Raw genomic sequence first — 14,066 nt, 5'->3', positions numbered from 1 at the left:
GCCTCACCGTGTGTGGCTCTTGGCCCCGCCCCTGGCCCAGACTGCACTCCCCACGCAGGGCTCCCTCCCCTAAGCCATCCTTTCCCTCGGGAAAGATTGGAGCATATCTGCGGGTCAGTCACCTGAGCCTCGAGAGGTAGCAGTGAGAGCATCAGCGGAGAGGTCCCTCCTCCCCAGGAGGGCAGATGGTGAGAGGGTCCAGCAGTAAATGGGGAGAAGGTGGGCTTGCTGAGTGCCCCGAGGGTAACACAGGTCCTTGAGCTGAGCCCTGAGTCAGTTTCCTTATAGGATGCAGAAACTCAGCTTTCTGGAGGGATAAATTAGGAGTTTGGGATTAACAGATGCAAACTGTTAAATATAGAATGGATAAACAACAAGGTCCTACTGTAGGGCACAGGGAACTATATTCAATATCCTGTGATAAACCATCATGGAAAAGAATATGAAAAAGAATAGATATATGTATAACTGGATTGCTTTGCTGTGCTGTATAGCAGAAATTAACACAATATTCTAAATTAACTATGCTTAAATTAAAACTTTTAAAAGTTAAAAGAAATTCACCTTTCTTAACCCAGGATCTTTCCCCCTCGCCCCAAGCCTAGCTTCCCAGGGGGTGTCTAGGTGTTCCTCCATGGATGCTGATGGGTGAGGACAGGTGTCAGGTTGCAGTTCCTTTGCAGAGTTGATTCTTTGCTGGGATACCCTTTTGTCCATCGTGAATTCTGCTAAATTTTCCAGTATTAAATTTTCCTCTTTAGTTCTCTTTAAAGGTTGACAATTATAAACTAATCTCTGGGCTTTGTTTGTTTGTTTGTTTTTTAGTAGTTTGCTCTTGCTCCTTGTTTCTCCCCTGTTAGAATCTATTTCTCTTTCATTTACGTTATTATTCTTTTTTTTTTTCACAGCTCTCTGTAATAGTACGTTAAGGAGTGGTGGGGCCTGCGGATAATTGCAAACTGTCTGTCCCACCTACCAACATTCACACAGAAGTACATGCTCAGTCTGGTAGACCTGTGCTACTCTTCTGACCAAATCAAGCATTTCCATTCTTGTGTCCCTGGTAGAAAGCATGCTTCTTAAAGACTTGTGGGCAGGGGGGAATCTATTATATCTTTATATCCCCAATACTTTGAGTATCACCTGTATGTAACAGCATAGTATTTGTTGAATAGAGTTTAGTAAGGTTAACAAAAATGGTTTGTGATGTGTATATATATATAAAACTATTTGGTATGGTATATTATAGTGTATATAGTATATAAGTATTATATATATATATTTTATATATCATATATGCCATATATATAATATATAGGATGTATGTATATATTTTTCTCAGAATAGCTTTTCATCTCTTCTTTTAAGCTTTTAGTACTAAGACTTGGGACCCCCAAAATATATATATAAAGAAGGAAGCTCTCATAGGCACTTTAGAAGTTCCTAACTACATCGAGTATGCCATTTTATTCAAAGTTTTTAATAGTAAAGTGGACGCTTTATTTTTCCCTATAGAAGTGCTAGCCATCTGGAAAGCTCTGTGTCTGTGTGTGTCTGTGTGTGTGTGTGTGTGTGTATGTGTATGTGTATGTGTGTGTTAGAGGTGAAATCTCTGCAGAAAGCCATTTAAGAAGCTTCAGGAAATCTTCATTCCTCTGGATCCCTTTGGGTTTTACATCTGGGAATTTGTATGTTCTCTCAAAATTACTAGTTTATTTGTAGAGGCTGATCCTTTGTCAGCTGGGTGGAATATAGAACCCTGCACCCGTATTAGAAACAGCCCAGAAAGCGCTGAGAGAAGCCGGGCGGAGCCGTCGGGGGAGCGTGTCTCTGCACCAGTCGTGTCCCGTTAAAGATCAAAGAAGACGGTGCTCACCAAGGGGAGCGGGTCCAGCACAGTCCTGCAGGGCCAGGAACGTGCAGGGAATGTTTGAGGTCGATCAGCATCCCTGAACCAGGGGGCCGTGGCCGCCCTCCTCACAGTTATTCCCACTTTTAGTGGCAGGTGGGCAGAGAAACGGAGCAGCACATTCCCAGGAGCCCGTGATGCCCAGTGCCCAGTACTGAGGGGCAGTCAGTGCGGAGGGGAGGCGTCGTAGCCAGGAGAGCTCCTTCCTGTATCTCAGGCGCAGTGGCCATGCAGGACATGGGCCCAGGGGTCCCCTGTGCTGTAGTTTCCAAGAGAAACTGGTATCAGAGCTTTCATGTGAAATTGCCCGTTTTTGTTTTTGTTTTTTTAATTTTGGGTGAAGTGGGTTTTGTTTTTGTTTTAAAGTGGGATGAGTAACTAACCTAAAAGCAACCTATGGATTATATTTCCTGGCCTCAAATGGACTGTCGGGACCTTTTGTCCAGTTAAGCGTAAACTGTTGTGCTTTGGCCTGTAAGCCGGTGTCTCCTTGACTGGCCACTCATGTCCAGTTTCCGATGGACTCCTGCTTCCTGACCCTGCTTGACCTTCCTCCCTGGCATGTGCACCCGTGGATGTGCCCCATACGTGTCCCCAGGGAGATTGGATCTGGGGGCACGGCCGTGTCTCAGTCACATCCACGCCTGCTTACTGAAGGTGTGAATGGTACACGAAGCTGACGCCTCCAGGCCTCTCAGAGCTTCAGTAGGAAGCCCGTGACCCCCGGGCACGTGCTGGTGCGTGCAGGGGACCAAGCAGAGCGGAGGTGGTTCTCAGCCGACAGTGGACGATGGCTCTGCCCGGGTCGGTGTCCGGGGGGCGGCGGCCGTAGCTCAGCACCTGCTGAGCGATGTGCTTTGTTGGCTCTGCTCACTGAGGAGTAGTAGGGAAACTGTCCAGATGGTTTCCTTTCCGTTCTCGGGGCAGCGTGGATGGAGACGTCATGTGATCCACACAGAACGAGCTGTGAATGCTCCGTGGGAACTTTGCGGGCGCAGTGGCTGGCGTGGCTTCCGAGAAGCAGAGCCCCCCCAGAGCAAGGCCGGGTGTTCCCCGCCATCCAGCCGGCCTGCCCGCCACGGTCTCGCAGGGAACAGGGGTTTCCTCTTAAACCAAGTCCGCTCTGCTCTGACCCCCAGTCCCGGGCTACCCCCCCCCATCCTCCCGTGCCTTTCCCGGTGATGCCCGGTTTATCCACCTGCCGAGAGGCTTACACTCAGCCCCGTCTTGCCTCTTGGCCTCCGACTGTTCAGCGAGCACCGCGTGTGCTTTGCTTCAGCGCCTTTCTTGGTTTTGTCTCTATCATGCCGAAGAAGGCGAGACCCTCATCACGTGAAGGCCCCTTAACTGCTTTGTGTCCTCCTCGCGTCTTGCACGCGTGTCATCCGGTGGGCATTTTACACGTAGAAGCCCGCGTCAGCTCCCTGCAGGCTCTGGGAAGGGGTCCTCCTGCTTCCCCCTAGCTCAGCCCGCCGGTCTGTCCCTCGGTGCATCCTAATGCACGCCTGGGGCCCCCGCGCCTCACAGGCCTTCAATCCTGCGGCCTGGATGTGCGCACGTGGTGATTCTTGGCACTTGTATGTTGTCTGTATGGCTCTTTCTTTGTCTCTGGGCCTCTCTACCCCTAGAAGCATATGCACATAATAGACCCTTAATGGGTAAAGGTGACACGAAGGCTTTTTGTCCTTGCTCTGTATTTCAGTGTCAACTTTATCTGCATAACCCTGAGTCCTTGCCAGTCTGCGGAGAGCCCGGTGAGGAGTGTCCCAGGCTGCCCGCCCTCGCCCACCCTGGCTGGTCATGGGGTCTGCCTCTCGACCAGGCGCCCAGATGAAACACGATGAGGCTTCCTCCCCCCTCCGTCGTCAGTGTGGAGGTCTCCCGTGGAAATGTAGACCTTTCCTACACTTTTACTGGTTCATGTGGTTTCATTTATTGATTTTGAAGACGTGTGTGTCATGGAACATGCCCCTGACTTTTCCGACTGGAGGCGATCGTTTAGGAAGTGTATAAGTGTGTGACAGTGTCCCACGCTGACGTGAGATGTTTCCCTAACAGAGCAGAGGTTGGTAGGCACGTGACAGCCTGTTCTCCCCAACGACAGCGATTCCAGGAAAACTGAAGAGGACCCATGGACAGGCTCTTTCCAGAACCGGGCCAGGGTGGGTCAGCTGTGGCTGGGGAGTATGTGAGTGGCAGCGAGGCCCAGCCCTCCGTGTCCCGTGCTTTCGCCTCCATGGACCCGAGATGGGAGCCCAAGGGCCCATTTTCTCGCGTGGCTACACCCTTCACTGCTGCCAGCACAGCCTCCTGCTGCTGCCGCACGTGCATTTGGGGATCTTCCATGATCTGCCTTCACTATTTCTCTTTCAGAAATGTTTGGGTTTTTTACTGTTTTTGTTGTTCACACTGGTCTAAACACAGTCTGGACACATTATAATTCCTCTAAGAGTCCAGAAGCCTTTAGAAGTAGGAAGTGCAAAGGCTGTATTATCGAAATAGTAATGTGAAAAGCTTAAATCAACCCAACGTCGGGAAATTAATATTATCATGTTTATTTTCTTACATGGCATCCATAAGGTTTATTTTTAAAGTTAGCGTATGTTTATTAAGAAATTGGTCTTATCATACAGCAAATAGGTAGGTCAAGCATTGAGATGATTTTGTGGTACCTACGACGTGCTCCCTATGAGGGCGTAACAGATGTTAGCATTTGTCACTGTGGAGCAAATGTAGATCTTTAGTTTGCAATTGGTATTTTATCTTTTCTTTAATTGAAGTATTGTTGATTTACCATGTTGTGTTAGCTTCAGCTGTACAGCGAAGTGAGTCAGTTATACATACGTATATATGTATATGTATACACGTATATGTATATATACGTATGTATTCTTTTTCAAATTATTTTCTCTTATTATTGAGTATTGTAGTACTCAATATTACAAAATATTCAGTATAGTTCCCTGTGTTATACAGTGGGTCCTTGTTGGGGTATTTTATCTTTTTGTGTGAGACTAATAGCACTCTGTCTTCCTTGGCCAAAGTTTAGCTGACATACTTAATCACGCAGTTCATTAAAAATACTCTAGCAACTTTTTCTGCAGTACTTTGTTTTAAAATTTCTAAACTCAATCACCATTGTGTTTGCTTTGGGCACTTTATAATTCGTCCAAGAATCAAGGCGACTTTAGAAATAGTTAAACCAATGACTATATTATAGATGTATAATATGGATATGTTAAAAGTTAAAAATGTAAATCTCCAAAGGTCAGGAAATTAAGTAATTAAGTTGAGGTTGTTATGTTGACAGTAAAATTATTCCTGGTGAGTGTGATGATTCTTTTTGGGAGGGGGGTGCCCAAGGAGCTTGGCGGGCATCAGGCACTTTAGAGATTAATGTGTTATTTGTGACTCTTTCAGAATCACTGACAGTACTTTTTTTTTTTTCTGTTGTATGAGTTCTTTATTTTTAATTTTATTGAAGTATCGTTGACTTACAGCGTTGTGTTAATTTCTACTGTACAGCACAATGACTCAGTTATACCTACATACGTCCTTTCTTATTATTTTCCCCTAGGGCTTATCACAGGGTATTGAATGTCGTTCCCTGTGCTCTACAGTAGGACCTTGTTGTTTATCTAGTGTGATGATTTTAAATGTGATTCATTGTGTCCCCAGAATAGACAGTGACTTCCTGAGATCCATTCTGGACAGATGTGTGAGAAGCAACTGTTCCATGGAATTAGAGAGGGTCATTTTATACGCAGCTGAGGGATCCCTCACAAATGGGGATGTCACATTCTTCCTGCGGGAGGGTCCCACTTTGAAATCATTTCTTAAACAGGGTAACCTCCTTTCTCACACTGCAAAAAGGATCCATAGTAGAGGTTCAAATAGCAAACGCTTTTTCACACATCTGCATTATTTTTGAGATCTTATTATACACAGCTATGCAAGAACACATTTCTTTAGTATGTAAAAGGACTCCTGGCGCTAAAATCAAAATCTACTTTTGTAGAAAATAAATTAAGCATATTAGGTGTGCTCTTCAATGTCCTTTGAGAAGCGAAAGAAAGTACATATTTTCAGGGAGGTTTTTAACGTCGGTGATTTGAGCGCTGTCACAACTGTTAGTCAAATTCTCTTTCAATAAATAGTGGTGATTGATAGTTTTCAAACTTTCTAGGCTCTGAAGCCTAAGTGAATAAATGGTCTCTTTCTTAAAAATGATACTTGCTGGTGAGCAGCTGCCTCCCAGTTTCCTTCACGTGCCCCGCTTACTGAATCTCTCTTCTAATCTTGCTGGGGATGACTTTCCAGGAAAATGTGGATCTTTGAGAGCTGGAAGATGTAAAAAGAAAAGGAGAAACTGCAAAAATAGGGTCTCCAGCCCTAAAGAGAGATTCTTGGTGCTAGCCTCCGTACATGGTTGTTATTACCCTATATGAAAAATATTCCCCGCGGGCTTCCCTGGTGGCGCAGTGGTTGAGAGTCCGCTTGCCGATGCAGGGGACACGGGTTCGTGTCCCGGTCCGGGAAGATCCCACGTGCCGCGGAGCGGCTGGGCCCGCGAGCCATGGCCGCTGAGCCTGCGCGTCCGGAGCCTGTGCTCCGCAACGGGAGACGCCACAACAGTGAGAGGCCCGCGTACCGCCAAAAAAAAAAAAAAATTCCCCGTGTATTACGTGAATTATTCCACTGTGCTTAGTTGTATGCCGTGCAATCCCAGCAAATAGAAATCCATTTAACTCATTAAGCATTAAAAGAGATTTGACACCGTTAGTCATTTGCGAAATGCAAATTAAAACTACTAAATCTAACACAACGTAGCCATTAGAATCTAAGGCTGAAGTTAAACAGACTGCTGGTGTCAGCGTTGACAAGGAGGAGGCATAGCCAGAATGCTCAGACGGGACCGTTGAGAAGGCAATGATGCAGCCACTTTGGAAAACAGTCTCATGGTTTCCATAAAGTTAAACATGCGTGTGCTCTGCATGTATCTGTATTGATGGTATGACGGAGTAATTTCAATTTAGGTATCTACCCAAGAAAAATAAAAACATGTTCACACAAAGACTAGTATACAAATATTTATAGTAGAATTATTTGGAATATCCTAAAACTGGAAACAGCCCCAGTGTATAATAACAGGTGAGTGGACAGTTGTGGTATAGTCATACATTGGAATACTACTTAGAAACAAAAAGGAATAAGCTATTGATAAGTGCAAAAACTTTGGACGGATCTCAAAGGATTAAGCTAAGTGAATAGGCCAGACAGAAAAGACTGGCAACTGTGATTCTATTTGTATGGCATTCTAGAAGAGGCAAAACTATAGTAACAGAAGTGGATCAATGATGGCTGGATGCTGGCGGTGGGGGAGGGGAGGGGAGTGCTTGCAAAATGGCTCGGGGGGGACATTTGGGGTGACGGAAGTCTTCTGTATTTTAATTGTGGAAGAGGTTCAAAGAAGCTGATTAACAAAAACAAAACAAAAGCGAAAAGACTTCTGTAGAGGTTGTATGCCAGTGTGAATTCAGTAAATTGAGTAGGTTTACACTGAGAAGATAATTTTTTTTTTTTTTTTTTAATCAGAAATGGAAACCTTCTATGGGAGGTAGAGAAAGCCAGTGTAGAGAAAAGCCTGATGGGGGTGGTGATAAAAGGTGATCTAAGGGTACCAGGCAGGCACCTGGGTACCTGTAGCAAGAGTCCACATTATCTCTTTAGGATGTTTGCTTCATGCCTGTGAAGTATAATCTCATCTTCCTGGAAATGATTTGTATTATAGGAAGCCCTTGAAACATGACACATTTAATAGATTCCTCTTATCTACAGATTCCTCTTCTCTTGAACCTGTGGTCTAGAGGATGAGCATGACCATTAGAGGCTCACAGGCCCAAGGGTCATTCAGGAGAAGGTACTTTGCTCCTTTAACTTTAACGCTGATTTGGTTGAGTTGCTGCTCCTGAAACTCAAGCCATCCTGGCTTTTCAGCATCGTCAGCTCTGAGCCCGTTGGAATTTGCAGAACATCAAAGTGAGGGCTGAGGCAGCCGCTGCTACCAGGGCGTCTCAGAAATTCCTCAGGACACTGCCGAGCTCGGGGAAGGAGAGGATGACCTGCCTCGACAGGGTTCACCGCTGCCGGCACTGTTTAATTTTGAGGAGAGATTCCTGCTATCTGCAAATTGGTAAAAATGCATCCGGGTTCTAGAAATGGTTGTCTCTCCCGCTTTGTTTATTGAATTTAAAGTGATTAACAGTAGAACTGCCTTCCGGGTCCCATCTGCTTGTAGGCTGAGCGGGGTGCGCTTCAGCTGTGCTCAGGGGCCATCAGATGAACCTCTGATCTGCGAATCAGCAGAGAGACAAGCATTTCCCGAGATCACAGGGCAGCACTGTCTATGGTGTTTATAGAATCTTATTAAAAAACCCGGCAAGGCAGAGACAAGTGCTGACCTTACTGATAAGAAGCGCAGGGTTCATCGTACAGCGTGTCTGGGGAAAAGTGTCTGGCGTGGCTCAGGGATCAGCCTTTACTCAGAGTTGCCCACTTTTGGCTTTAAGTCATGTGTGTTTTCAATTGTGAAGGAAAACAAAATGGAAGAACATCTATGCTAAGCTGGAAATATATTTTTTCATAATAACGCCTAAAAGGCAAATTCTAATGAAGAATTCCGGGATGTTTCGTAACTTTCAGGAAATGAAGCCCCAGCCCCAGCTCCCTATGCCCCCGCTAACAGCCAAGTCCATTGTAACTTCCATAGTCGGTGTTTTATTAAAATCAGAGACTGCAGTATAAATTTTAGCAACTAGGCTAAATAGGCATTAACAGGCCCTGGGATCCAGCCACCCTTTGCAACGTCGTTCCTTTGGGAAAATAGAGTCTAAGTGCCCAATAACGAACGCACAAATAGACTTTTGAACCATGGTCCATTTGAGAATAAGGAACTGTTTGTGATATTAACACCTCCGATTGGCTTGCTCGAGAATTGCACAGAAGGGACCTATATTCTGCCACACATGTGTGGTGGGCCGAGCTAGTCTGGGTTTGATCAAAGATTATTGCTGAGTGGGCATTGAAAACGTAGGAATTAAAGACCAAAGTAGAGGCTGGAGACAAGGGTAGAGTTGGAAGGATGAATCTGGAGGGAGTTTAGTGGTAGGAAAGGTTTTCAGTCTCAAAGGCACAGGTGTGATTCTGAGCAGATGAAGTGCCGGGAGAACAGGATGGTTCAGGTAAGGGGGAAGGTTAGGCCTCGAGGACATTGAAGGCAAAGAGTCCAGGATACATGGAATCAGAAGAATCAAGGACCGATGGTTTTTAAGGAAGATGTAACGTAAAAATATACCAGGAAGGCTGGATAGCCCACAAGAAGGTCAGACAAACAGATGCCTCGAAGACCAGTAAATAATCTCTTAAAGGTATTACGGTGAAGGCTTAGCTTAGACACATCAGTTAATTTAGGGAGTCAGCACATTTATGGCGCACCTGCTCTGTGCTCTCGTGATCAGAGATTTTGGCAAAAGGAGTTTCTGCCTTCTTAGAATTTAAAATTTAGTATAATTCCAGCTAAACACAAAAATGAGCCACACCAGGCAAGGGTATGATCCTGGTGAGGTCTACAATCTGCCCATCAGGAGAATGTTAGGTTTTGATTAGTTCATTCTTTTGTGTGTGTATTTGCCACCCTGATTGTATTGTAGGACTTATGGGGGTAGATACCATAGAGCATAGTAGGAACTTCAGTAACTACGTCTTGGTTGGTTGACGGTAATGGGTTTGACTCATGTAATTGTTCATTTGAACCCATTTATTAATGTACTGTACTCTTTACCAGCGTGTGAGAACGTGCCCGATCAATGGAATATAAATGTGAAATCTCTTTTATCGGTGTTGCGTGATTTAGGAATGTTTGGTGTTCTCCCTGCAAGTGGACAGCTTGGCCGCCATGTTTCTACAGGGTGCAGTTCAGCACCGCCAAGGGGTCATTACTCCCATGGGCATCGCCTGCTCCTAGAGGCCTTGCCCTGACCACCTGCCACTCCCAACCCCGCCATGCATTCACAGCCTTGTCTCCCGTGTTGTGTATGCTGTCCCTGCAGTTACGACGTTAAAGTAGAAACCTTACTCCAGGCAGTAAACGTGACAGCTTGTTGCTTGCGCACTGACTGTACCCACGTGGTCCTTTCATCTCTATATCCGCTCTGCCAAGAAGAGCTGCATCGCCAGTGGGTTCCAGGAGTGACCTTTCGTCTTAGTCAGCTCGGGCTGCTGTAACAAAAGTACCGTGGTCTGGGTGGCCTAAACACCGGGAATTCACTCCTCATGGTTGTGAAGGCTGAAAGCCCGGGATCAAGGTGCCGGCAGATCCAGGGCCTGATGAGGGTTCTCTTCCTGGTTTGTCTTCATGCTGTGTCTTCATGTGGCCGGAGGGGGAAACTAGGGTTGAGGGGTGGAGGGAGGAAAAGGGATCGCACAGCCAGTAACAAGACTTGTGCTGACACTGGGACAGCGCAAGCTTTACCGGACGGCCAAAGAATGGAGAAGCGGCCAACCGGGTTGAGAAGCTGACACATACACCAAACATATAGGAGGGTCAGAGTGAAGGGAGGGATTTGGAAAGAGGAGCAGGAATATTCAGGGGTTATCCGGGAATAGGGATGTGTTTGGACCCGGAACTGATCTAATACTCCTTTTCAGTCGTCGTTTGGGTTTTTCTGGTTGTTGTCATGGCAACTGTCAACTGTCCTGGCACTGGTGGGTTTGTCATTTAGCAGCTAACGAGTGTACAGTGAGGCTCAAAGTCCACTGGAAGTCAAGTCTTCCACCATCTTGGGCCTAGATGTTTCTAACCAGTTCTTGTTTTTTTTCTATGCAGCTTCCTCCTGAAACTTAGATAAGAGCTATTGGTTTCCATTCCCGGGAAGGGCAGGGGTATGATTCTGGGGCAACAGCCTTGGTAACATCAGGAACATAGTTTTCTCAGCATGTTTCTCCCATCATATTCCCTTTGCTCAGGCTTTTTCTGGTGGCACCCCTCCGCATCATGCCCGAGCCTCCCACAGTGATAGGTGGTCAACCACCAATACTTGGACCTCCCCCAGGAAGAAGAACTGTCAGTGTCCGGTCTGTCCTCATGCACATTCCAGAAATAATCTCAAGTAGAGAGAGGAAGTACCCTTCGTAATATCACTGTCTCTGCGTAGCTCCACTGGTGCTGTGTCCCCATAAAGAAGAGCCGTAGGCAGGGTCTGCGCACCTCAGGGACTCGTGCCCTCAGCCTCTTCCTCGAAGGACCCTGGGCTGGTCCGAGCCTCTGCCACGGCGCCGGCTTGCTGTCCGTGGACCAAATCTGCAAACCAGCCTGATTGCTTTGGCGAGACGTTTCCCAGGAGGGTTTTCTGTCTGCTGTGCTTGGACCCCGGCAGACACGCCTCCAGAGTTGCCCGGACCTGTCTGATTCCCCCGGTGACACCCGCAGGCTGCCAAGCCGGGGTTTCCCTAAGTGGGTGGAATTTTCTTCTCTACCCAAACTCTAAAGGGCAGGCTGTTTGCACAGATAAAGTAAACATAGATGTTTTGTTTGAGATTCGGGATTACGCAACTAACCAAGGGTAAGAAGTATAAAGTGTCCTTTATTTTTAGTAAAAGTCAATTTAACTTTTTCTCTTAGAGCATTGTTTTATCAATTCCTCTATTATTGCATTGACAAAGCAGGCATTGTCACTTAGGGCATTTATTCACTGTCTGAAGTGGCAGAGATGTGTGTTTTCCCTGGTGTAGGAAGTTCTTCATGAATAAATAGTAACAGGAAGAGGAATGGGTTTTATTGGATGCTTATTATATGCCAAGTAGATAACTCCCAGTAGCTCACTTTTCATAAGAAAAGTGCTATGAAGTGAGTATTCGAAGTGAGTATCCTTAGCTCTGTTTTACACTCGAGAAAACTGCTGTTTAAAGAGGTCCTGTATTTTGCCCAAGGTCACAGGGGTAGTAAGTGGAGAGTTGGGACCAGACCCCAGGCCACCTAACCATAGCACCGCAATTGTGCCTTAGGTGCATCTTTTTAATATTGTCAAAGTCTCTTGTTTAAAGGGTAACTGGGCAGTAAGATAGTATATTCTGCTTCTCACTTTGTGATGGCAGCTGATCCTCAGTTTAACGAGGGCTGGAAGAATCCCTGTTCATTCCACATATTTCTTTTTTTTTTTTTTTTTTTTTTTTGCGGTACGCGGGCCTCTCTCACTGCTGTGGCCTCTCCCGCTGCGGAGCACAGGCTCCGGACGCACAGGCCCAGCGGCCGTGGCCCACGGGCCCAACCGCTCCGCGGCATGTGGGATCCTCCCGGACCGGGGCACGAACCCGCGTCCCCTGCCTCGGCAGGCGGACTCTCAACCACTGCGCCACCAGGGAAGCCCCCACATATTTCTTAATTGTAATTTATGTTACCAGATGATAGATGTAAATATAACTTAATAGCCGAAGGACAGTTGTCCAGACGGAATAATTTCAGCTGACCTACGTGCTTCCCTGATTAACTTAAGCAGGCTTTTTATCATGAACCAAAAATTGTCTTTTATATATTATATTTGAACTAGATATCCTATTCGTAATCACAGATTCCGTTGGAAGATCAGAACGTCCTTGTTTTTAAATCTCAAAAGTGGTTCTATGCTTTAATTCCATCTGATCGTAGACATCCCACCAAAGCACTTATTTAGGTTGGTAGCAATGTTTTAAAACGTATTGGCAGTTTAACTTATTGGATATTTTTTGTAACATGAAAAAATTATCAGTTCGTTTCTTACTCTGATGATACATGGAGAGAAATGCAGATCTCAGCAGAGAATGGAAATTCATCTTTTGTGTTATTTTTATATCCTCTAATATCTTTTGGATGCTTTAAAGGTGACCTTGTGTGAACTGAGAGATGCTTGGCATTTAAGCTCCAGCAATGTTACCTTTTCCCAAAAAATGTGTTTGTTTTTATGGAGTTTCCTGTTCTAGGGACACCAAGAATAATATGTATGTAGTGTAAAGGAGGGGAGAGAAAGACAGTCATCAGAACCTAAGCAATGAAAGTTCCAATGGAGAAGAATTTGGATAGACGGCAACCAGAGTAGGTTATTGTAAATATCAAATGTAAATGTCACTATGTGATATTCCCTAGCAGTCCAGTGGTTAAGACTTGGCCTTCGAATGCAGGGGGTGCAGGTTCTTTGGGGAGCTGAGGTCCTGCATGCCTTGGGGCCAAAAAAATCAAAACATAAAACAGGAGCAATATTGTAACAAATTCAATAAAGACTTTAAAAATTGTACACATCAAAAAAAAAGCTTAAAAAAAAAAATTTCACGATGGGGATGTTTTCACCCATAGCACAGACCTAGAGGTGTCATTTTAATGTGTAAATATGCCAAGTTGAGCTCTGTATGTTTTACATTAGAATGGGCATGTTTTCATTTTAAGGAACGTACTTTGGATTTCTGGGCCTTTCTTTCTGCTTTTTAAAAGCTTCTGTTTTTGATTTATTAAAATGTGACACGTCCGCCCCCCCACCACCCTTGTTTCAGGCCACGCGGGCAGCCATTACTCAGCACTGCGCTGACCTTGGGAGTCTTCTGGGCAAGGAGAACGACGCGGCCCTCATCATCGACGGGCACACCCTGAAGTACGCGCTGTCCTTCGAGGTCAGGAGAAGCTTCCTGGACTTGGCCCTCTCGTGCAAAGCGGTCATATGCTGCAGGTAGGCTCACGGAGGCTGCCCGAGACTCATATTCTGACTTGTCTGAGTCCTGGGTTTACGTGAAAGAACCATTCACGGGAATAAGCTTTGGGGAAAAAACAAAAAGCAAAACAATAATACACATTCAACTGTCCACTCACAGATTGCGCGCAAGGCGGTTAGTGGTTTTTGCGTTTTTGTTTTGTTTATTGACTTCTGAGCAGATCGGAGTGATCAAAGCCAGGGTCTCTGGTCATATTCACATAGGTAAAATGAAACACTCGGCCTCAAGCTCGTGGGCTGTTAGAAGGGTCCCAAGGACTTGGTTCCTTGGTTCCGGATGGATGCTCTCAACTTCCAAGTCTTGTGGGATTTGGATGCCTCTTTCCTGAAGGACAGTCGGTGCTTCTTTTCAGTCCACAAGGAGC

At 45.7% G+C, this 14,066-nt stretch overlaps 1 protein-coding gene across 3 annotated transcripts in view; it reads left to right on the top strand.

Annotated features, from left to right (window-relative positions):
- ATP8A2 (ATPase phospholipid transporting 8A2) overlaps positions 1-14,066 on the top strand; it is a 477,972-nt gene that overhangs the window by 181,157 nt on the left and 282,749 nt on the right. For all 3 annotated transcript variants that reach the window (XM_029210474.1, XM_029210475.1, XM_029210476.1), the window contains one exon: positions 13,487-13,659. In XM_029210474.1, the coding sequence (XP_029066307.1) occupies positions 13,487-13,659 (173 nt within the window). The remainder of the gene's footprint in view (positions 1-13,486; positions 13,660-14,066) is intronic.

Source organism: Monodon monoceros, unplaced genomic scaffold, assembly GCF_005190385.1.
Source record: "Monodon monoceros isolate NGI ecotype Baffin Bay Population unplaced genomic scaffold, NGI_Narwhal_1 Super_Scaffold_8, whole genome shotgun sequence".
Classification (NCBI taxonomy): Eukaryota; Metazoa; Chordata; class Mammalia; order Artiodactyla; family Monodontidae; genus Monodon; species Monodon monoceros.
The sequence above is the reverse complement of the archived record's forward strand: the minus strand, read 5'-3'. Positions and strand labels throughout refer to the sequence as shown.